General features: G+C 41.0%; 1 protein-coding gene across 6 annotated transcripts in view; it reads left to right on the top strand.

Annotated features, from left to right (window-relative positions):
- Positions 1–24,867, top strand: part of NUMB (NUMB endocytic adaptor protein) — a 498,823-nt gene that overhangs the window by 331,727 nt on the left and 142,229 nt on the right. For all 6 annotated transcript variants that reach the window (XM_053697790.1, XM_053697791.1, XM_053697786.1 and 3 more), the window contains one exon: positions 12,571–12,775. In XM_053697790.1, coding sequence (XP_053553765.1) covers positions 12,571–12,775 — 205 coding nt within the window. The remainder of the gene's footprint in view (positions 1–12,570; positions 12,776–24,867) is intronic.

Here is a 24,867-nt window from a genome sequence, read left to right as displayed (position 1 = left end):
TAATCTTCCTGATATTCATGGTTTTGTTCAGACTTTGGTTCGTATTAATCAAGCCAATTTCTTCTCAATGGAACCTTAAATTGATAAGGGTTTTGCAGGCTCCACTTTTTGAACTTATGCATAGGGTGGATATTAAACTGATTTCTCGGAAAATGTTATTTCTTTGGGCTATCTCTTCTGCTAGAAGAGTTTCTAAATTATCTGCTCTTCTGATCCACCTTATCTGATTTTTTCATCAGGATAAGGCAGTTTTTCGGACTACTTTTGAATTTTTGACTAAGGTTGTTTCTTCAGACAATTTAGCAGAGAGATTGTTCCTTCTTTGTGTCCTAATCCCAAGAATGCTTCAGAGAGATATGCATAAATTGTTAGGGCATTGAAATATTACATTGTCGCTACTAGGAACGGTCAAAAAAACATAATTTATGTAAGAACTTACCTGATAAATTAATTTCTTAAATATTGGCAAGAGTCCATGAGCTAGTGACGTATGGGATATACAATCCTACCAGGAGGGGCAAAGTTTCCCAAACCTCAAAATGCATATAAATACACCCCTCACCACACCCACAATTCAGTTTAACGAATAGCCAAGTAGTGGGGTGATAGAGTAAAAAGCATCAACAAAGGAATTTGGAAATAATTGTGCTTTTATACAAAAAATCATAACCACCATAAAAAGGGTGTACCTCATGGACTCTTGCCAATATGAAAGAAATGAATTAATTTATGTAAGAACTTACCTGATAATGTTTTCTTTCATGTAATTGGCAAGAGTCCATGAGCTAGTGACGTATGGGATAGCAATACCCAAGATGTGGAACTCCACGCAAGAGTCACTAGAGAAGGAGGGATAAAATTAAAAACGGCCATTTTTAAAAAAAAAAAAATTAATCCACAACCCAAAATATAAGTTTATTCTCATAAATGAAAAGAAAAACTTAAAATATAAGCAGAAGAATCAAACTGAAACAGCTGCCTGAAGACGTTTTCTACCAAAAACTGCTTCCGAAGAAGCAAATACATCAAAACGGTAGAATTTAGTAAATGTATGCAAAGAAGACCAAGTTGCTGCTTTGCAAATCTGATCAACTGAAGCTTCATTCTTAAAAGCCCACAAAATGGAGACTGATCTAGTAGAACGAGCTGTAATTCTCTGAGGCGGGGCTTAACCCGACTCCAAATAAGCTTGATGAATCAAAAGCTTTAACCACGAAGCCAAGGAAAAAGCAGAAGCCTTCTGACCTTTCCTAGAACCAGAAAATATAACAAATAGACTAGAAGTCTTCCTGAAATCTTTAGTAGCTTCAACATAATATTTCAAAGCTCTTACCACATCCAAAGAATGTAAGGATCTCTCCAAAGAATTCTTAGAATTAGGACACAAGGAAGGGACAACAATTTCTCTATTAATGTTGTTAGTATTCACAACCTTAGGTAAGAATTTAAATGAAGTCCTCAAATCCGCCTTATGCTGATGAAAAATCAGAAAAGGAGATTCACAAGAAAGAGCAGATAATTCAGAAACTCTTCTAGCAGAAGAGATGGCCAAAAGAAACAACACTTTCCAAGAAAGTAGTTTAATGTCCAAAGAATGCATAGGCTCAAACGGAGGAACCTGTAAAGCCTTCAAAACTAAATTAAGTCTCCAAGGAGGAGAGATTGATCTAATGACAGACTTGATACAAACCAAAGCCTGCACAAAACAATTAATATCAGGAAGTTTAGCAATCTTTCTGTGAAATAAAACAGAGCAGAGATTTGTTCTTTCAATGAACTTGTGGACAAACCTTTATCCAAACCATCCTGAAGAAACTGTAAAATTCTAGGAATTCTAAAAGAATGCCAAGAGAATTTATGAGAAGAACACCATGAAATGTAAGTCTTCCAAACTCGATAATAAATCTTTCTAGAAACAGATTTACGAGCCTGCAACATAGTATTAATCACTGAGTCAGAGAAAACTCTATGACTAAGCACTAAGCGTTCAATTTCCATATCTTCAAATTTAATGATTTGAGATCCTGTTGGAAAAACGGACCTTGAGATAGAAGGTCTGGCCTTAGAGGAAGTGGCCAAGGTTGGCAACTGGACATCCGAACAAGATCTGCATACCAAAACCTGTGAGGCCATGCTAAGCTACCAGCAGCACAAACTATTGCTCCATGATGATTTTGGAGATCACTCTTGGAAGAAGAACTAGAGGCAGGAAAATAGAAGCAGGTTGATAACACCATGGAAGTGTCAATGCATCCACTGCTTCCGCCTGAGGATCCCTGGACCTGGACAGATACCTGGGAAGTTTTTTGTTTAGATGAGATGCCATCATATCTATTTCTGGAAGCCCGTCACATCTGAACAATTTGAGAAAATACATCTGGGTGGAGAGACCATTCTCTTGGATGTAAAGTCTGGCGACTGAGGTAATCCGCTTCCCAATTGTCTATACCTGGGATATGAACCGCAGAAATTAGACGGGAGATGGATTCCGCCCAAACAAGTATCCGAGATACTTCTTTCATAGCTTGAGGACTGTGAGTCCCAGCCTGATTATTGACATATGCCACAGTTGTGATATTGTCTGTCTGAAAACAAACAAATGAACGGTTCTCTCTTCAACAGAGGCCAAAACTGAAGAGCCCTGAGAATCCAAAATATTGATTGGCATTCTCGCCTCTTGAGATTTCCAAACCCCTTGTGCTGTCCGAGATCCCCAAACAGCTCCCCAACCTGAGACTCTCATCTGTTGTGATCACAGTCCAGGTTGGACGGACGAAAGAGGCCCCTAAAATTATACGATGGTGATATAACCACCAAGTCAGAGAAAGTTGAACATTGGGATTTAAGGATATTAATTGTGATATCCTTGTATAATCCCTGCACCATTGGTTCAGCATACAAAGCTGGAGAGGTCTCATATGAAAACGAGCAAAGGGGATCGCGTCAGATGCTGCAGTCATGAGACCTAAAACTTCCATGCACATAGCTACTGAAGGGAATGATTGAGACTGAAGGTTCCGACAGGCTGCAACCAATTTCAAACGTCTCTTGTCTGTTAGAGACAGTCATGGACACTGAATCTATCTGGAAACCTAAAAAGGTTACCCTTGTCTGAGGAATCAAATAACTTTTTGGTAAATTGATCCTCCAACCATGTCTTTGAAGAAACCACGCTAGTTGATTCGTGTGAGATTCTGCAGAACGTAAAGACTGAGCGAGTACCAAGATATTGTCCAAATAAGGAAATACTGCAATACCCCGCTCTCTTATTACAGAGAGTAGGGCACCTAGAACCTTTGAAAAGATTCTTGGAGCTGTTGCTAGGCCAAAAGGAAGAGCAACAAATTGGTAATGCTGGTCTAGAAAAGAGAATCTCAGGAACTGATAGTGATCTGAATGAATCGGAATATGAAGATATGCATCCTGTAAGCCTATTGTGGACATATAATGCCCTTGCTGAACAAAAGGCAGAATAGTCCTTATAGTCGCCATTTTGAAAGTTGGTACTCTTACATATTGATTCAAAATCTTTAGATCCAAAACTGGTCTGAATGAATTTTCTTTCTTTATGACAATGAATAGATTTGAATAAAACCCCAAACCCTGTTCCCGAAATGGAACTGGCATGATTACCCCTGATAACTCCAGGTCTGAAACACACTTCAGGAAAGCCTGAGCCTTTACTGGGTTTACCGGAATGCGTGAGAGAAAAAATCTTCTCACAGGCGGTCTTACTCTGAATCTTATTCTGTACCACTGAGAGACAATACTCTGAATCCAATGATTTTGGACCGAGTTGATCCAAACATCTTTGAAAAATTTTAATCTGCCCCCTACCAGCTGAGCTGGAATGAGGGCCGCACCTTCATGCGGACTTGGGGGCTGGTTTTGATCTCTTAAATGGCTTGGATTTATTCCAATTTGAAGAAGGCTTCCCATTGAAAGCAGATTCCTTGGGGGGAAGGATTAGGTTTCTGTTCCTTATTTTGTCGAAAGGAACAAACGGTTAGAAGCTTTAGATTTACCCTTAGGTTTTTTATCTTGAGGCAAAAAAACTCCCCCGCAGTAACAGTTGAAATTATTTAATCCAACTGAGAGCCAAATAATTTATTACCTTGGAAAGAAAGAGATAGCAATCTGGACTTAGAAGTCATATCATCATTCCAAGATTTGAGCCACAAAGCTCTTCTAGCTAAAATAGCTAAAGACATAGATTTAACATCAATTTTGATAATATCAAAAATGGCATCACAAATGAAATTAATAGCATGTTGAATCAACTTAACAATGCTAGACAAATCATGATCCGATACTTGTTGCACTAAAGTATCCAACCAAAAAGTTGAAGCAGCTGCAACATCAGCCAAAGAAATTGCTGGCCTAAGAAGATGACCTGAATATAAATAAGCTTTCCTTAGATAAGATTCAAGTTTCCTCTCTAAAGGATCTTTAAAAGAAGTACTATCTTCTGTAGGAATAGTAGTATGTTTAGCAAGAGTAGAGAGAGCCCCATTAACCTTGGGGATCTTTTCCCAAAACTCCAATCTAACTTCTGGCAAAGGATACAATTTTTTAAACCTTGAAGAAGGAATAAAAGTAGTACCAGGCTTAGTCCATTCCTTAGAAATCATATCAGAAATAGCATCAGGAACTTGAATAAACACAGGAGGTTTATAAACAGAATTTAAACATTTACTAGTTTTAATATCAAGAGGACTAGTTTCCTCCATATCCAATGTAATCAACTCTTCTTTTAACAAAGAACGAATATACTCCAATTTAAATAAATAAAGAGGATTTGTCAGTGTCAATATCTGAGGCAGGATCTTCTGAATCAGATAGATCCTCATCAGAGAAGGATAATTCAGTATGTTGCCGGTCATTTGAAATTTCATCAACCTTACGAGAAGTTTTAAAAGACCTTTTACGTTTATTAGAAGGCGGAATGGCAGACAAAGCCTTCTAAATAGAATCAGAAATAAATTATTTTAAATTTACAGGTAAATCTTGTGCATTAGATGTTTAGGGAACAGCAACAGGTAATGAACTACTACTGATGGATGCATTCTCTGCATATAAAAGTTTATCATGACAACTATTACAAACCACAGCTGGAGGTATAACCTCCACAAGTTTACAACAAATGCACTTAGCTTTGGTAGAACTGTTATCAGGCCGCAGGGTTCCAACAGTGATTTCTGAGACAGGATCAGATTGAGACATATTGCAAATGTAAGAGAGAAAAACAACATATAAAGCAAAATTATCAATTTCCTTATATGGCAGTTTCAGGAATGGGGAAAAAATGCAAACAGCCTAGCCCTCTGACATAGAAAAAGGCAGGAGGCAAAAAAGAATGCAACCTTGTGAAAGGACCTGGCGTCAACTAAGACGCCGGAAATTACAAATTTGCGTCAACGAACGTAACTTCGCGCCAAAAAAATCTCGCGCCAAGAATGACGCAATAAACTTTAGCATTTTGCGCCCTCGTGAGCCTAATTCTGCCCACGAAATTGCAAATGACAGTCAATTGAAAAAAGACTACACCCCAGGTAAGAAATACATTTTTCATAAAAAATGCATTTCCCAGATATGAAACTGACAGTCTGCAAAAGGAAATAATATACTGAAACCTGAATCATGGCAAATATAAGTACAATACATATATTTAAAACTTTATATAAATACATAAAGTGCCAAACCATAGCTGAGAGTGTCTTAAGTAATAGAAACATACTTACCGAAAGACACCCATCCACATATAGCAGATAGCTAACCAGTACTGAAACGGTTATCAGTAGAGGTAATGGAATATGAGAGTATATCGTCGATCTGAAAAGGGAGGTAGGAGATGAATCTCTACGACCGATAACTGAGAACCTATGAAATTGATCCCCTTGAGGAGAACTATTGCATTCAATAGGTGATACTCCCTTCACATCCCTCTGACATTCACTGTACTCTGAGAGGAAATGGGCTTCAAAAAAGCTGAGAAGCGCATATCACCGTAGAAATCTTAGCACAAACTTACTTCACCACCTCCATAGAAGGCAAAGTTTGTAAAACTGAATTGTGAGTGTGGTGAGTGGTGTATTTATAGGCATTTTGAGGTTTGGGGAACTTTGCCCCTCCTGGTAGGATTGTATATCCCATACGTCACTAGCTCATGGACTCTTGCCAATTACATGAAATAAATGTCTGCTTTCTTTGGCCTCTTAATTGAAACTTTTTATTTAAAAGGCTTATTTGGAGTCTAGTCAGCCTCCACCGCAGCAGATTACTGCTCATGCTACTAGGTCAGTTGCTACTTGGGCCTTCAGGACTGAGAAAATTTGCTTAAAATATAACCACACCTTCCCTACCATATGCACTTAAAACCTTTTGACAATTCTAGCACATGAATATTTTATACCTCCAAGAAAAAGAATAAATAAATAAAAATCCAATACTATACCTCACAAATTATATGTAGCAGATCCATTTAATAAAATAGTGGTAAAATCTTTGTTTAACATATATAAGACCTCCTATACGCCACGTCGGCTGCTGGCAGCGCAACGGAAGACCAACGCCATACACAGTGCTTACCAACCTTATTTTAACCATAAGAAAGAGTTTTGAGAATTATCCATTTGCTACTTGTTTAAATTACAGATATTATTTTGTGAGGGTCCATGGGCTTATAAGTAGATGCTGCTATTTTGGGTGTTGCTTAAATTTCCTACTCTCTGGGTATAGTGACTATCTATTTTAGATTTCTGTTAGAATTATATATGTAAACGGTTTAATTTGGGGTAACACAAGTAACAAGCGCAGCACTTGTCTAAAGCATTCTCTTTTCTCCTAACTTATAGTGTATATACATAACACAAAGCAAAACAGAACAAAAAAAAACCTTTTCAACATTTTAAGTAACATTTTTAAGACTGTCTAGGAGGTATACAGTGCCTGGAAGATGTCAGTCTTCAGGGATTATCAGCAATGGGTGCGTAGTTTTGGTGTAGGGTATATTTAGCATATTCAATAACCAAAAAGCACCATTTAGTGGATACTTAAAAGACAGGGTTACTATTCAGACTGATTCCAGGGCAGCCGCTCAGAGTCTGGTCCTTGTTTGGTCTTTGAATCTGTTCTTGTAAATCCCTGAAGATCCCCAGGTTGAGATGGTTTATGAGGTGCTCCCTGTATGACTTTTAACATTATGGGTATTGGTATCTAGGGCCTTTAGCTTCTATTTATGTTTTAAGTTGATCGCCATTTTGAGTTGATAGTCGGCATACTTTTTCTCCATATTGGCTGTTGGTGGTAAAAAGGATGCCACCTCTCTGCTTTCCCTGCTTTCATTCTCCGGTATTGATCTGTTATCATTCTGTGTTGCCGGCTGGTAGGTGGGTGACTGAAGTGGATCCCCAGCCAGTGATACCTCGGGCTGTGTGGCCTCCCCGTGCCCTAGGATTAGGCCGAACCCCCCATGTCGTTGATTGTTTTGTTGCCGGCGCCTCCGTTGTTGCTGGTGGTATCTTATTCATAAGAAGTTGAAGCTCATGTACGGAAGGCGCCTTTTCTATTAAAGGCTGAAAGACCCTCACCAGTCTAAGAAGCATGGAATCAAGCTTAATGAAGGAACTTTTATCCCTTGTGTCAGCTGGTAGTGACATCTCGCCATTCTCTGATTTCCCACTTGGTAGGTAGTTATGGGTAGTGAACGTGGTAAATGTTATAGCTAATTGAAGGTGTCAGGAAGGGCTTAAATATACGATCAGTCCTGGTGAAACACCCTGATAGACCGTGGGGGAGGCGCTGCCTGTGAGATCACCACTGCTACAGGCCTCAATTGTCCGGATCTGGGGTCATAAATACTGCAGAAATGGTTCCAGTTGTATTGTGTGTCACTCAGGAACACAAATGTTATTGTGTTAGTTGTTAGATGCTGTGGTTGTGGTCCGATATACAGCGGATTAAAGGCCACTCTCCCGGAGCTCATGAAAAGTGCGACTACACTACGCTGTTAGGACACCCCTTCCCCCCCCCCCCCTTGCATACTTTTTTTTAAAATAATTTTTGAGGCATCACATCCATAAGTACAAACAACATACTGCAAGACAGATTATTTAATCTTTGCATACTTCTGAAGCAGCCTTTGGTACGAAGTTTCTTCAGACAGTTTATTTTTTTTATTTTTTTCCTGTTTGAATTTTTTTTTATTTGCATTAAAAAAAAATTTTATTGGGGTTGTGGATTTAATTTCTCAGTGCAAATTTTTTTTTTAAATCCTTCAATTTATTATTACTTGTGGACTCTACAGCTTAGGTATTAGTTCCCAGAAATAATGGATCATGGACTCTCACCACCTGTATGATAGAAAACATTTATGCTTATCTGATAAATTAATTTCTTTCATGGTGGTGAGAGTCGACGAGACCCCACCTTATGTTTTCTAGGGATCTTTTCTTCTTTTTTTTTTTTTTATTTTGCACATCTTTTTTCCCCTGCTTCTCTTATTCCTTTTTCTTACCTAACTTGTCTTGGCTATATGTTACACTGAGGTATGTGGGAGCGGTTTAATATGGCTCTTGAGATATGGGAATCTTTGCCTCTTCCTAGTGGCAGAGAAGAGTAATTCCCAGGAGTAATTGATGGTGGACTCTCACTACCATAAAATAAATGAATTTATTAGGTAAGCATAAATTATGTTTCCTCTCCCATCTGTTAATAAAGAGATTAAAAGCTGGATGCAGCTATTTACACATTTGCCAAGCATATTCTCTCTTCCTTTGGCAGATAGTTCCTCTTTTAAGGAACCTTTAGATAAAAAAAAAACTTGAAGGTTTTCATAGGCAATTGTTTCAGCTTACAGGATTTATGTTTACATCTGTAGTCCGTTTTGCCTGTGTAGCCACTGCTACTGCTGTTTTGGTGTGACAATCTTTCAGAGCTTGTTTCCTAGGGAAACCACTTTGGATTAAATTCAAGATTGCAATAAGCTCCTGAGAACATCAAATTCCTGCTGATTTAGGTAGTCAAGCTTTGTAGCTTAAGTCCGTCTGCCAGAATAGTATCTAAATACACATTTCTTTCTATCCCCTTCCAGGGTAAATCTCAGTTTAGGCCTGGACTGAAAGCTATTATTGCCAAGTCACGGAGGGGGGGTGGGGGTGGTAAGGGAGCTTTTATTCTTTGGATAAGAAATCAAGAACTCTAAGGTTAAACTTAGATCTGCATGGATTTTTTTTATTGTTTATTTGGGCAATCTACAACTCCTCTGGCTAGTTCAACCCTTCTTTGTTCTAAAAACAAACAGTCTAAGAAGTTTACCCAAGCCCTAGTCTCTGGTGGGGGGACAGATTGAGTCTCTCTCAGAATGCTTAGGGGCAATCTGTTCAGGATCTTTGGGTATTGCAAATCAATTTCTAGGAGTATTGGGAAAAAAAATAATTTAAGGTCCGCCTCAGGATAGGCCTGAAGATCATTTAACAGCCCAAGCTTTTTTAGCTTGTGTAGGAGATCTCTTCATAACACCAAAGAAAAACGGGGTACATTTTCTGCTTTTTTTGGATTAAAAATATTGAACAAATTCCTGAAAGTTCCTACTTTCAAGATGGAAACATTCACACTTTAGTTAAGGAGGGTCAGTTTAAGTCTACTATAAACTTAAAAGATGCTTATTTGCATATCTCTTTCCATAGGGATGATGTCAAGTTCTTTAGATTTGCTTTCCTAGACAAGCATTATCCATTTGTGGCCCTCCCTTTCAGTCTGACTACAGCTCCCAGAGTGTTTACAAAAGTTCTGGGAGCTCTGATTTCTGTAGTAAAAATTTCAAGGAATTTCTGTAGTTTCTTACTTGGATGACATTCTGGTTCAGTCTCCCTCTTTTCATCTGGTTGTATCTCACACTCAGTACTTCAGTTGCGTCAGAGTTTAAATAAATCGTCCAAAAATCTCCAACTCCTCACACTCGTGTCTTTTCTGGGGTTCATAATTGATTCTCTTCTGTTGCTCAACACATGGAAGTTTTGAATCTCATGGTAGCTGCCTCAGATGTGGTTCCATTTGCTAGATTTCATCTTTTGGCCCGCATTTGCAGATGATGAATCAATGAAATGGGGACTATAAGGATGTGTCAGAGGATTCTGTTGGATCACAGTAAGACACTGTCCCTATCTTTGTGACCGACTCACCATTTCTTGGTTCAGGGAGCCTTCCTTCTTTCTTTGGCCATTGTGGGTTGTTATTTCCAAAGATGCTGGCCTGTTAGTTTGGAGTGCAGTCTGGGGGTCTTAGAGGGCACAAGGAGTTTGGTCTGCTCAGGAGGCGAGGTTGCCAATAAATATTCTGGAACTCCATTGAATCTTTTCTGAGATTCCAGTCAGACTGTGTCACAGCAGTGGCTTATGTTAATCATCAGGGAGGTACTTATAGCTCCTTATTGATGAGGGAAGTTTTCCACATCATCAGCTGGACAGAACGCCATCATTGCATGATTTCTGCCATCCCCATGACAGAACAATTGGGAGGCAGACTTTCTCAGTCATCCAATGTTTTAACCATGGGAATTGTGTCTGAATCAGGAAATTTCTGACCAAATTGCGAGATGCTGTGGTTTGCCACAGAGAGATCTCATGGACTCTTACTTGAATTACAAGCTACCTCAGTATTGTGCCAGGTCTTGGGACCCTTGGGTGAGTCTGATAGATGCCATAGTGGTTCTTTGGTTATTCAACCTGATGTACATTTTTCCTCTTTGTGTTGCTATCCAGAATGACAGCAAGAATCAAGCAGGAACAGGCCTCAGCAAATCTGATTACTCCGGCGTGGCGTTGCAGGATTTGGTTTGCAGATCTGGTTCATATATCTACGTGCCAACCTTGGATGCTTCCTCTTAGAAGGGATTTTCTTTTCAAGGTCCTTGCTTTTATCAAGACCTCAAAACTCTGAATTTTAAAGCATGATGTTTCAAAGATTAATTCCGTCTGAGAGCTTTTTCTGACCAGGTTATTGACACTTTGGTTCAGGCTAGGAAACCTGTTACCAGACATATTTACCACAAGGTCTGGAAAACCTTTTTTGCTTGCTGTTCTTGCAAAGGTTATTATTGGAATTTTTTTCAAATTCCTAGAGTTCTTGAGTTCATGCAGGATGGTCTGGATATGGGGTTGTCAGCCGGCTCTTTTAAAGGTTAGATTTTGTCTCTCTCTCTGCATTGTTTCATAACAAAATTTGCTAAAATTCCATATTTTCAAGACTTTGTTCAGGCTCTGATCAGAAATAGACCAGTTATTTGTCCATTTTCTCCCACTTGGAATCTTAATCTGGCTTTGAGGGTTCTTTATTCTTCTCCTGAGCCGATGAATAATTTGGATCTTTAGATTTTTATCCTGAAATGGTTTTTTTTTTCTTCTAGCTATTTTTTCAACTAGAAGGGTTTCTGAGTTTTTCAGCTTTGTCATGCAAAATCCTCTTCTGATTTTTTTTTTTTTTTTTTTTTTTTTTTTTTAATCGGGATTAGGTTTTTCTTCACGCTAGCTATTCCTTTCTTCCTAACGTAGTATCTACAGATACTGTTAATCAAGAAATTATGGTTCCTTCTTGTCCAGCTCCTAATAACTCTAAGATGAGTTTTCTTTGCAATTTCGATGTTGTGAGAGCTGTCGGATATGAGGAAGCTACATTAGATTTCAGACTTTTCTTTTTGTTTATTTCTTGGTCTTGCAAAGGTCAGAAAGCTACGGCTTTGACTTTAGCAGCTTAGTTTAAAGCCTTAATTCCCAAGGCTTATTTGTTTACAGTGAAAACTCTCCCTGAGCACATTACTTCTCATTCTACTAGATCATTCCACACTTCTTGGGCCTTTCTTAATGAGGCTTCTATTGATCAAATTGTCAAGGCAGATACTTGGTGGTCTTTGCACACTTTTTTGTAGTTTTATCACTTTGATGTTTTGATGTGTATGCTTCTTCCAAGGCTGCTTTTGGCAGACGTTTTTTGAGGGTCCTAGTGCCTAATCAGTAACATCTTGCCTTCACTGTTTATTGGTGGTCTTCGTATCGATTCCCACACGTGATGACTCATGGACTCTCACTATCTGATGAAAAAAACATTTTATGCTTACCTGATAAATTCACTTCTTTCATGATGGTGAGGGTTACACAAGCCCCACCCTTTATTTTTGTTCATGTGTCGACAGTATTTGTTTTTTCACTTTTTTCCCCGCTTTATCTTTCCTGTGTTTTTCGTTTCCTCATCTACTTGGCTATATGTATGACTGAGGATCATGTGAAGTGGGAAGAATTTTAAGCTCTGGTGTGTTGGGGTGTCTTTTGACTCTTCCTAGTGGTCAGGAGGGGACTCCAATGTGATGACTCGTGGACTCTCACCATCATGAAATGAATTTATCAGGTAAGCATACTTTTTGTTATTGTAACTATAAATGTAATTTTCATGTTCTGTATGTACAGAAAATATAATGCTGCAGCCTGTTTTGTAAATGTAGTCTAAACTTACTGAAGTTTTGCTTTGTAATCCTAACATTGTCATAAGCCTGACGAGATTTATGTGCAATCTTTGCAGGGTGAGAGGCTCAGTCATGCTGTCGGTTGTGCATTTGCAGCCTGTCTTGAGAGGAAACAAAAGCGGGAAAAAGAATGTGGTGTAACTGCCACGTTTGATGCCAGCAGAACAACTTTCACTCGAGAAGGCTCTTTCAGGGTGACCACAGCTACTGAGCAAGCAGAGAGAGAAGAAGTCATGAAGCAGTTACAGGATTCCAAGAAAGGTAATTTCTTTCTAGCAAAACAGGCAATGCAAATTTGACCCTAATGTCAGGAGCAATATTCATATTTAATAGCTTGCTTTTTGCTTGTTCAGTAGGCATTGTGAGAAAACTCCTAAAAAGGAAATATTGTGCAGTACAATAATCCTTAAATTGAAGTGCCTTATTATATTGTATGAGTATATAGCTCCCTACTCTGCTGGCTTCAATTCTGTTTCTACTTACTATTTTGTTTCAGACGTGATAAGCAGTATTGAGACTGCGCTACTTAGCACGCATATTACAAGTTAAAAGTAAAAAGGTTGTGTTTGAGCACAAAAAGAAATTGTGCTCAAAGTATTAGCCTGACTGACAACCTTGTGTAAGGGGTTAGGAAGTAATTTTTTTTGCCAAACACCACAATAACATATTAAAATAATCTATTAAACTCTCTCTGAATAGAAAAACCCATATAGCTATTAATAAAAAATGTTTTATAAGTGGTTAAACAGGATATTTGTATGTATAGATATTGTGTGTGTGTGTGTGTATATATGTGTATATATATATATATATATAACGTGTGTGTGTGTGTATATGTAGTGTGTGTGTGTGTGTATTTATGTAGAGATAGATATATCAGTGTGTGTGTGTATGTGTATATATATGTGTATATATATATATATATATATATATATATATATACACACGTATGCAAAAGTTTAGGCACCCCTGACAATTTCCATGATTTTCATTTATAAATTATTGGGTGTTTGGATCAGCAATTTCTTTTTGATCTATCAAATAACTGAAGGACACAGTAATATTTCAGTAGGGAAATGAGGTTTATTGGAAAATGTGCAATATATCAAAACGAAATTAGACAGGTGCATAAATTTGGGCACCCTTGTCATTTTGTTGATTTGAATTCCCTTTAACTACCTAGAACTGATTAATTGGAACACTCAATTGGTTTGGTGAGCCCATTAAGCCTTGAACTTCATAGACAGGTGCATCCAATCTTGAGAAAAGGTATTTAAGGTGGCCAGTTGCAAGTTGTTGTTCTCTTTGACTCTCCTCTGAAGAGTGGCAACATGGGGGCCTCAAAACAACTCTCAAATGACCTGAAAGCAAAGATTGTTCAACATTATGGTTTAGAGGAAGGCTACAAAAAGCTATCGCAGACATTTAAGCTGTCAGTGTCCACTGTGAGGAACATAGTGAGGAAATGAAAGACCACAGGCACAGTTCTTGTTAAGGCCAGAAGTGGCAGGCAAAGTAAAATATTGGAGAGGCAAAAGCAAAGGATGGCGAGAACGGTCAAAAACAGCCCACAGACCACCTTCAAAAACCTACAACATCATCCTGCTGCAGATGGTGTCACTGTGCATCGTTCAACAATTCAGAAGCTGTATGGGAGAGTGATGCGGAAGAAGCCTTTTCTGCACACACGCCACAAACATAGTCATTTGAGGTATGCAAACGCACATTTGGACAAGCCAGCTTCATTTTGGAAGAAGGTGCTGTGAACTGATGAAACAAAGATTGAGATATTGGGTCATATCAAGGGGCGTTATGCATGGCAGCAAAAGAACACAGTGTTTCAAGACAAACACTTGCTACCCACAGTAAAATTTAGTGGATGCTGTGGGGCTGTTAGGCCAGTGTCGGTACTGGGAATCTTGTTAAAGTTGAGGGTCGCATGTATTCCACTCAATAACAGATACTTGAGAATAATGTTGAGGAATCAGTCAAAAAGTTAAAGTTGCATCGGGGCAGGATATTTCAACAAGACAACAACCCAAAACACTGCTCAAAATCTACTCTGGCATTTATGCAGAGGAGCAAGTACAATGTTCTGGAATGGCCATCCCAGTCCCCAGACTTGAAAATCTGTGGGGTGATTTGAAGCGGGCTGTCCATGCTCGGCAACCATCAAACGTAACTGAACTGGAGATGTTTTGCAAGGAGGAATGGTCCAAAATACCTTCATCCAGAATCCAGACACTCATTACAGGCTATAGGAAGCGTCTAGAGACTGTTATTACTGCTAAAGGAGGCTCTACTAAATATTGATGCAATATTTCTCTTGGGGTGCCCAAATTTATGCACCTGTCTAATTTCGTTTTGATGCATGTTGCACATTTTCTGTTAATCCAATAAACCTTATTTCTCTTGTTAAGGTGTAGCCAGTCCACGGGTTCATCCATTACTTGTGGGATATTCTCCTTCCCAACAGGAAGTTGCAAGAGGACACCCACAGCAGAGCTGTCTATATAGCTCCTCCCCTAACTGCCACCCCCAGTCATTCTCTTGCAACTCTCGACAAGAAAGGAAGTATCAAGAGATATGTGGTGACTTAGTGTAGTTTTTACCTTCAATCAAGAGTTTGTTATTTTTAAACGGTACCGGCTTTGTACTGTTTTACTCTCAGGCAGAAATTGGAAGAAGAATCTGCCTGGAGGTTGATGATCTTAGTGGTTTGTAACTAAGGTCCATTGCTGTTCTCACACATAACTGAAGAGTATGGGAGAACTTCAGTTGGGGGGACGGTTTGCAGATCACCTGCTTTGAGGTATGTTCAGTATATTTTTTTCTAGAGAGATAAGGTCTAGAAAATGCTGACAATGCCTGGTATATTTGAGGTAAGCCTGATACAGTGATTTAACAACGACTGGGATCATGCTTACAAGATAAGGGTAATGTTCATGTTAACTCTCATATTACTTAGTGTAAAAACGTTTGCATAACTTACAGAAAAAAACGTTTTTTTCTCTGAGGGTGATAAATCTTTATTTGGGGCCTAGTTTTCCACATGGCTTGTTAAATTACTCCTAGGAGTACTTTTTTAAGGCCCTCTGACATTGAGTGCATGGTGGGAGAGGCCTATTTCTCTTGTTAAGTGTGTTCAGTCCACGGGTCATCCATTACTTATGGGATATATTCTCCTTCCCAACAGGAAGTTGCAAGAGGATCACCCAAGCAGAGCTGCTATATAGCTCCTCCCCTCACATGTCATATCCAGTCATTCTCTTGCAACCCTCAACAAAGAAGGAGGTCGCGAGAGGAGCTGGAGTTTTTACTTAATTATTCTTCAATCAAAAGTTTGTTATTTTAAATGGCACCGGAGTGTGCTGTTTTTCTATCTCAGGCAGTATTTGGAAGAAGAAACTGCCTGCGTTTTCTATGATCTTAGCAGGCGTAACTAAGATCCACTGGCTGTTCTCGACATTCTGAGGAGTCGGGTAACTTCAGAAAATGGGAATAGCATGCGGGGTCTCCCGCAAATGAGGTATGTGCAGTACAATATTTTCTGGGAATGGAATTGACTAAGAAAACACTGCTGTTACCCGTATGATGTAAGTACAGCCTTAAATGCAGTAGTAGTGACTGGTATCAGGCTGATAAATGTATGCACAGTAGAGTTATTTTCTAGGGACTAGAATTTGACTGAAAAAATACTGGTAATACTGATATAATGTGTGAGCCTTAACTGCAGTAGAAGCGACTGGTAGCAGGCTTAGTAATAACTTTACACAGCATCTGAAATGTTGTTTTTTAAAACGTTTACTGGCATGTTAATCGTTTTGTGAGGTACTTTGGTGATAAATCTTTTTGGGCATGATTTTTTTCCACACGGCTAACGTATATTTCTGCATAGAAACCGTTATATCAGGTCTCCCACTGTTGTAATAGGAGTGGGAGGGACCTTTTTTAGCGCCTTGTTGCGCAGTTAAAATTCTAGCACAGTCTTCCTGCTTCTTCCTCTTTGATCCAGGACGTCTCCAGAGAGCTCAGGGATCTTCAAAATTCGTTTTTGAGGGAGGTAATCAGTCACAGCAGACCTGTGACAGTGTGTTTGACTGTGATAAAAGCGTTAAATCTTAATTTGATATCCGCTTTGGGTACTGAGGGGTTAATCATCCTTTTGCTAATGGGTGCAATCCTCTGCTAATTAATACATTTAAAGAATTGTTGACTATAACTGAACTAGTTCTTTGTTATTCAATTGTGTGTTTTTTAAAAAAAAAAAGCGCTGCAGCGTTTTTTATATTGCTTGTAAACTTATTGAAGTAATTTCCAAGCTTGCTAGCTTCATTGCTAGTCTGTTTAAACATGTCTGATACAGAGGAATCTGCTTGTTCATTTTGTTTAAAAGCCGATGTGGAGCCCAATAGAAATATGTGTACCAATTGTATTGATATTACTTTGAATAAAAGTCAATCTGTACCGATAAAGAAATAATCACCAGACAACGAGTCCGTACCTTCGTCTCCTGCTCGGGAGGTGCGTAAGATTGAGGCGCCAAGTACATCAAGGCCCTTACAAATCACTTTACATGATATGGCTAATGTTATGAAAGAAGTATTATACAATATGCCCGAGTTAAGAGGCAAGCGCGACAGCTCTGGGTTAAGGACAGAGCGCGCCGATGACACGAGAGCCATGTCTGATACTGCGTCACAATTTGCAGAACATGAGGACGGAGAGCTTCATTCTGTGGGTGACGGTTCTGATTCGGGGAGACCGGATTCAGAAATTTAAAATTTTAAATTTAAGCTTGAGAACCTCCGCGTGTTGCTAGGGGAGGTGTTAGCGGCTCTGAATGATTGTGACACGGTGGCAATCCCAGAGAAATTATGTAGGCTGGATAAATACTATGCGGTACCGGTGTGTACTGACGTTTTTCCTATACCAAAGAGGCTTACAGAGATTATTAGCAAGGAGTGGGATAGACCCGGTGTGCCTTTTTCCCCTCCTCCAATATTTAGAAAAATGTTCCCTATAGACGCCACCACACGAGACTTATGGCAGACGGTCCCTAAGGTGGAGGGAGCAGTTTCTACTTTAGCCAAGCGTACCACTATCCCGGTGGAGGATAGCTGTGCTTTCTCAGATCCAATGGATAAAAAATTAGAGGGTTACCTTAAGAAAATGTTTGTTCAACAAGGTTTTATATTACAGCCTCTTGCATGCATTGCGCCTGTCACTGCTGCAGCAGCATTCTGGTTTGAGTCTCTGGAAGAGGCGATTCGCACAGCACCATTGGATGAATCTTTGAGCAAGATTAGAACCCTTAAGCTGGCTAATGCGTTTGTTTCGGATGCCGTAGTGCATTTAACCAAACTTACGGCTAAGAATTCCGGATTCGCCATACAGGCGCGCAGAGCGCTATGGCTTAAATCCTGGTCAGCAGATGTAACTTCTAAGTCTAAACTACTAAACATTCCTTTCAAAGGGCAGACCTTATTCGGGCCCGGCTTGACGGAAATTATTGCTGACATTACTGGAGGTAAGGGCCACACCCTTCCTCAGGACAGGGCCAAATCAAAGGCCAAACAGTCTAATTTTCGTGCCTTTCGTAATTTCAAGGCAGGAGCAGCATCAACTTCCTCCGCTCCAAAACAGGAAGGAACTACTGCTCGTTACAGACAGGGTTGGAAAGGCAACCAGTCATGGAACAAGGGCAAGCAGGCCAGAAAGCCTACTTCCGCCCCTAAGACAGCATGAAGACAGGGCCCCCTTTCCGGAGACGGATCTAGTGGGGGGCAGACTTTCTCTCTTCGCCCAGGCTTGGGCAAGAGATGTACAGGATCCCTGGACGTTGGAGATTATATCTCAGGGATACCTTCTGGATTTCAAAACTTCTCCTCCACAAGGGAGGTTTCATCTGTCAAGGTTATCAACAAACCTAGTAAAGAAAGAGGCATTTCTACAATGTGTACAAGACCTCTTAGTGATGGGAGTAATCCACCCAGTTCCGCGAACGGAACAGGGGCAAGGGTTTTATTCAAATCTGTTTGTGGTTCCCAAGAAAGAGGGAACTTTCAGACCAATCTTAGACTTAAAGACCTTAAACAAATTCCTAAGGGTTCCGCCGTTCAAGATGGAAACCATTCGGACCATCCTACCCATGATCCAAGAGGGTCAATATATGACCACAGTGGACTTAAAGGATGCCTACCTTCACATACCGATTCACAAAGATCATTATCGGTACCTAAGGTTTGCCTTTCTAGACAGGCATTACCAGTTTGTAGCTCTTCCCTTCGGGTTAGCTACGGCCCCGAGAATTTTTACAAAGGTTCTGGGCTCACTTCTGGCGGTACTAAGACCACGAGGCATAGCGGTGGCTCCGTACCTAGACGACATTCTGATACAAGCGTCAAGTTTTCAAAATGCAAAGTCTCATACAGAGATAGTTCTAGCATTTCTGAGGTCGCATGGGTGGAAAGTGAACGTGGAAAAGTGTTCTCTGTTACCACTCACAAGGGTCCCTTTTCTAGGGACTCTTATAGATTCTGTAGAGATGAAGATTTACCTGTCGGAGTCCAGGTTATCAAAGATTCTCAATGCTTGCCGTGTCCTTCACTCCATTCCAAGCCCATCAGTAGCTCAGTGCATGGAGGTAATCGGCTTAATGGTCGCGGCAATGGACATAGTGCCATTTTCGCGCCTACATCTCAGACCGCTGCAACTATGCATGCTAAGTCAATGGAACGGGGATTACTCAGATCTGTCCCCTTTGCTAAATCTGGACCAGGAGACCAGAGATTCTCTTCTCTGGTGGTTGTCACGGGTTCATCTGTCCAAAGGAATGACTTTTCGCAGACCAGATTGGACGATTGTAACAACAGATGCCAGCCTACTAGGCTGGGGAGCAGTCTGGAACTCCCTGAAGGCTCAGGGATCGTGGACTCAGGAGGAGAGACTCCTCCCGATAAACATTCTAGAATTAAGAGCAATATTCAATGCTCTTCTAGCTTGGCCTCAGTTAGCAACACTGAGGTTCATCAGATTTCAGTCGGACAACATCACGACTGTGGCTTACATCAATCATCAAGGGGGAACCAGGAGTTCCCTAGCGATGTTGGAAGTCTCAAAGATAATTCGCTGGGCAGAGTCTCACTCTTGCCACCTGTCAGCGATCTACATCCCAGGCGTGGAGAACTGGGAGGCGGATTTTCTAAGTCGACAGACCTTTCATCCGGGGGAGTGGGAACTTCACCCGGAGGTATTTGCTCAACTGATTCGTCGTTGGGGCAAACCGGATCTGGATCTCATGGCATCTCGCCAGAACGCCAAGCTTCCTTGTTACGGATCCAGGTCCAGGGACCCGGGTGCGGTGCTGGTAGATGCACTAGCAGCCCCTTGGGTTTTCAACATAGCTTATGTGTTTCCACCTTTTCCGTTGCTACCTCGAATGATTGCCAGGATCAAACAGGAGAGAGCATCAGTGATTCTGATAGCGCCTGCATGGCCACGCAGGACCTGGTATGCAGACCTAGTGGACATGTCGTCCTGTCCACCATGGTCTCTACCCCTGAGGCAGGACCTTCTAATCCAGGGTCCTTTCAACCATCCAAACCTAATTTCTCTGAGGCTGACTGCTTGGAAATTGAATGCTTGATTCTATCAAAGCGTGGGTTTTCGGATTCGGTTATTGATACATTAATACAGGCTCGGAAACCTGTTACCAGAAAAATTTACCACAAGATATGGCGTAAATATTTATATTGGTGTGAATCCAAGAGTTACTCATGGAGTAAGGTTAGGATTCCTAGGATATTGTCTTTTCTACAAGAGGGTTTAGAAAAGGGCTTATCCGCTAGTTCGCTAAAGGGACAGATTTCTGCTCTGTCTATTCTTTTACACAAGCGTCTGGCAGAGAATCCAGACGTCCAGGCTTTTTGTCAGGCTTTGGCTAGGATTATGCCTGTGTTTATAACTGTTGCTCCTCCGTGGAGCTTAAACTTGGTTCTTAAAGTTCTTCAGGGTGTTCCGTTTGAACCCCTTCATTCCATTGATATTAAGCTTTTATCTTGGAAAGTTCTGTTTTTGATGGCTATTTCCTCGGCTCGAAGAGTCTCTGAGTTATCTGCCTTACATTGTGATTCTCCTTATCTGATCTTTCATTCAGACAAGGTAGTTCTTCGTACTAAACCTGGGTTTTTACCTAAGGTTGTTTCTAACAGGAATATCAATCAAGAGATTGTTGTTCCATCATTATGTCCTAATCCTTCTTCAAAGAAGGAACGTCTTTTGCATAATCTAGACGTGGTCCGTGCCCTGAAGTTCTACTTACAGGCAACTAAAGATTATCGACAAACTTCTTCTCTGTTTGTCGTTTACTCTGGACAGAGGAGAGGTCAAAAGGCTTCGGCTACCTCTCTCTCTTTTTGGCTTCGTAGCATAATACGCTTAGCCTATGAGACTGCTGGACAGCAGCCTCCTGAAAGAATTTCAGCTCATTCCACTAGAGCTGTGGCTTCCACCTGGGCCTTTAAGAATGAGGCCTCTGTTGAACAGATTTGCAAGGCTGCAACTTGGTCTTCACTTCATTCTTTTTCCAAATTTTACAAATTTGACACTTTTGCTTCTTCGGAGGCTGTTTTTGGGAGAAAGGTTCTACAGGCAGTGGTTCCTTCTGTTTAATGTTCCTGCCTTGTCCCTCCCATCATCTGTGTACTTTAGCTTTGGTATTGGTATCCCATAAGTAATGGATGACCCGTGGACTGAACACACTTAACAAGAGAAAACATAATTTATGCTTACCTGATAAATTTATTTCTCTTGTAGTGTGTTCAGTCCACGGCCCGCCCTGTCTTTTTGAGGCAGGTTCTAAATTTTAAATTATAACTCCAGTCACCACTGCACCCTATAGTTTCTCCTTTCTCGTCTTGTTTCGGTCGAATGACTGGATATGACATGTGAGGGGAGGAGCTATATAGCAGCTCTGCTTGGGTGATCCTCTTGCAACTTCCTGTTGGGAAGGAGAATATATCCCATAAGTAATGGATGACCCGTGGACTGAACACACTACAAGAGAAATAAATTTATCAGGTAAGCATAAATTATGTTTTTTGCGCACTTTGTGCGCAGTTGATATTCAAACTGAGACATCCAGCTTCCCTAAAGGGGTCCTCTGGCATCTAGGACCATTATAGAGGGGTTTTTTCCTGCAAAAATCGTGTTTAAGGGCAGGTAGGAGCCACAGCAGAGCTGTGGCAGTGTGTTTGACTGTTTTTTAACGGTTTTACCGTTTTTCTAATCCGGTTTGGGGCCTAAGGGGTTAATCATCCATTTGCAAGTGGGTGCAATGCTGCTTTAGTCTCTTATACACACTGTAAAAATTTCGTAGAGTTTACTACTTTTTTACACTGTTTTGCAGTTTATGTGGTAGTTTTTTTCTCTTAAAGGCACAGTATCGTTTTTGTTTAATTGCTTTTTCACATTTATTTAAGTGTTTTCCAAGCTTGCTGGTCTCATTACTAGTCTGTTAAACATGTCTGACATAGAGGAAACTCCTTGTTCATTATGCTTAGAAGCCATTGTGGAACCCCCTCTTAGAATGTGTACCAAATGCTCTGACCTTTCTATAAGTTATAAAGACCATATTATGGGTTTTAAAGATTTATCACCAGAGGTTTCTCAGACTGACAAAAGGGAGGTTAAACCACCTAGCTCTCCCAATGTGTCAGAACCTATATCTCCCGCGCAAGTGACGCCAAGTACATCTGGCGCGTCCAATGCGTTTACCTTACAAGACATGGCGGCAGTTATGAATCACACCCTCGCAGAGGTATTGTCCAAACTGCCAGGGTTACAAGGAAAGCGAGACAGCTCTGGGGCTAGAACAAATACAGAGCTTTCTGACGCTTTAGTAGCTATGTCTGATATACCCTCACAATGTACAGAAGCCGAAGCAGGAGAGCTTCTATCTGTGGGGGACATTTCTGATTCAGGGAAGGCGTTACTTCAGTCTGACTCTGAAATGACAGCATTTAAATTTAAGCTTGAACACCATAGCTTGTTGCTCAGGGAGGTTTTAGCAACTCTGGATGACTGTGACACCATTGTAGTCCCAGAGAAATTGTGTAAAATGGACAAATACTTTGCAGTGTCTGTTTACACTGATGTTTTTCCAATCCCTAAGAGGTTTTCAGAAATTATTACGAAGGAATGGGATAGACCAGGTGTACCGTTCTCTCCCCCTCCTGCTTTTAAAAGATGTTTCCCATAGATGCCGCTACACGGGACTCGTGGCAGACGGTCCCTAAGGTGGAGGGAGCAGTCTCTACCCTAGCTAAGCGTACAACTATCCCCGTCGAGGACAGTTGTGCTTTCCTAGATCCAATGGATAAAAAATTAGAGGGTTTCCTTAAGAAAATCTTTATACAACAAGGTTTTATTCTCCAGCCTCTTGCATGCATTGCCCCAGTCACTGCTGCAGCGGCTTTCTGGTTCGAGTCTCTTGAAGAGGCTCTACAGGTGGAGACCCCGTTGGATGATATCCTAGACAGGCTTAAAGCTCTTAAGTTAGCCAATTCATTTATTTCTGATGCCGTTTTTCATTTAACAAAGCTAACGGCTAAGAATTCAGGTTTTGCCATTCAGGCGCGTAGGGCGCTATGACTTAAATCCTGGTCAGCTGACGTTACTTCAAAGTCTAAGCTTCTCAACATCCCCTTCAAAGGGCAGACCCTATTCGGGCCTGGACTGAAGGAGATCATTTCTGATATTACTGGAGGAAAAGGCCACGTCCTTCCCCAGGATAGGTCCAACAAATTAAGGACCAAACAGACTAATTTTCGTTCCTTTCGAAACTTCAAGAGTGGCGCAGCTTCAACTTCCTCTACTGCAAAACAAGAAGGAAATTTTGCCCAGTCTAATCCAGTCTGGAGACCTAACCAGGCTTGGAACAAGGGAAAGCAGGCCAAAAAAACCTGCTGCTGCCTCTAAGACAGCATGAAGGAGTAGCCTCCGTTCCGGGACCGGATCTAGTTGGGGGCAGACTTTCTCTCTTCGCCCAGGCTTGGGCAAGAGACGTACAGGATCCCTGGGCTCTGGAGATTGTTTCCCAGGGATATCTTCTGGATTTCAAAGCCTCATCTCCAAAGGGGAGATTTCATCTCTCACAATTATCTGCAAACCAGATAAAGAGAGAGGCATTCTTACGTTGCGTTCAAGACCTTCTGATTATGGGAGTGATCCACCCAGTTCCAAGGGAGGAACAGGGGCAAGGATTCTATTCAAATCTGTTTATAGTTCCCAAAAAAGAGGGAACTTTCAGACCAATCTTGGATCTCAAGATCCTAAACAAATTTCTCAGGGTCCCATCCTTCAAGATGGAGACTATTCGAACCATCCTACCTATGATCCAGGAGGGTCAATATATGACTACCGTGGACTTAAAGGATGCTTATCTCCACATTCCGATACACAGAGATCATAATCGGTTTCTCAGGTTTGCCTTCCTAGACAGGCATTACCAGTTTGTGGCTCTTCCCTTCGGGTTAGCCACGGCACCAAGAATCTTTACGAAGGTTCTAGGGTCCCTACTGGCGGTTCTAAGGCCATGAGGCATAGCGGTGGCTCCTTACGTAGACATTCTGATACATGCATCAAATTTTCAAATTGCCAAGTCCCATACGGACATTGTTCTGGCATTCCTGAGGTCTCATGGGTGGAAGGTGAACGAAGAAAAGAGTTCTCTCTCCCCTCTCACAAGAGTTTCCTTCCTAGGAACTCTGATAGATTCAGTATAAAATTAAGATTTTTCTGACAGAGGTCAGGTTGTCATAGCTTCTAACTTCCTGCCGTGCTCTTTATTCCACTTCTCAGCAGTCAGTGTATGGAAGTAATCGGCTTAATGGTAGCGGCAATGGACATAGTTCCGTTTGCCCGCCTACATCTCAGACCACTGCAACTTTGCATGCTGAATCAGTGGAATGGGGATTACACAGATTTGTCCCCTCTGCTAAATCTGGATCAAGAGACCAGGGATTCTCTTCTCTGGTGGCTATCACTGGTCCATCTGTCCAGGGGAATGAGCTTCCGCAGGCCAGAATGGACTATAGTGACGACAGATGACAGCCTTCTGGGCTGGGGCGGTCTGGAACTCCCTGAAGGCTCAGGGTTCGTGGACTCAGGAGGAAGCCCTCCTTCCGATAAACATTCTGGAACGAAGAGCGATATTCAATGCTCTTCAGGCTTGTCCTCAGCTAGCTGTGGTCAGGTTCATCAGATTTCAGTCGGACAACATCACGACTGTAGTCTATATCAACCATCAGGGGGGTACAAGGAGCCCCCTGGCGATGTTGGAGGTTTCAAAG

Source organism: Bombina bombina, chromosome 1, assembly GCF_027579735.1.
Source record: "Bombina bombina isolate aBomBom1 chromosome 1, aBomBom1.pri, whole genome shotgun sequence".
Classification (NCBI taxonomy): Eukaryota; Metazoa; Chordata; class Amphibia; order Anura; family Bombinatoridae; genus Bombina; species Bombina bombina.
The sequence above is the reverse complement of the archived record's forward strand: the minus strand, read 5'-3'. Positions and strand labels throughout refer to the sequence as shown.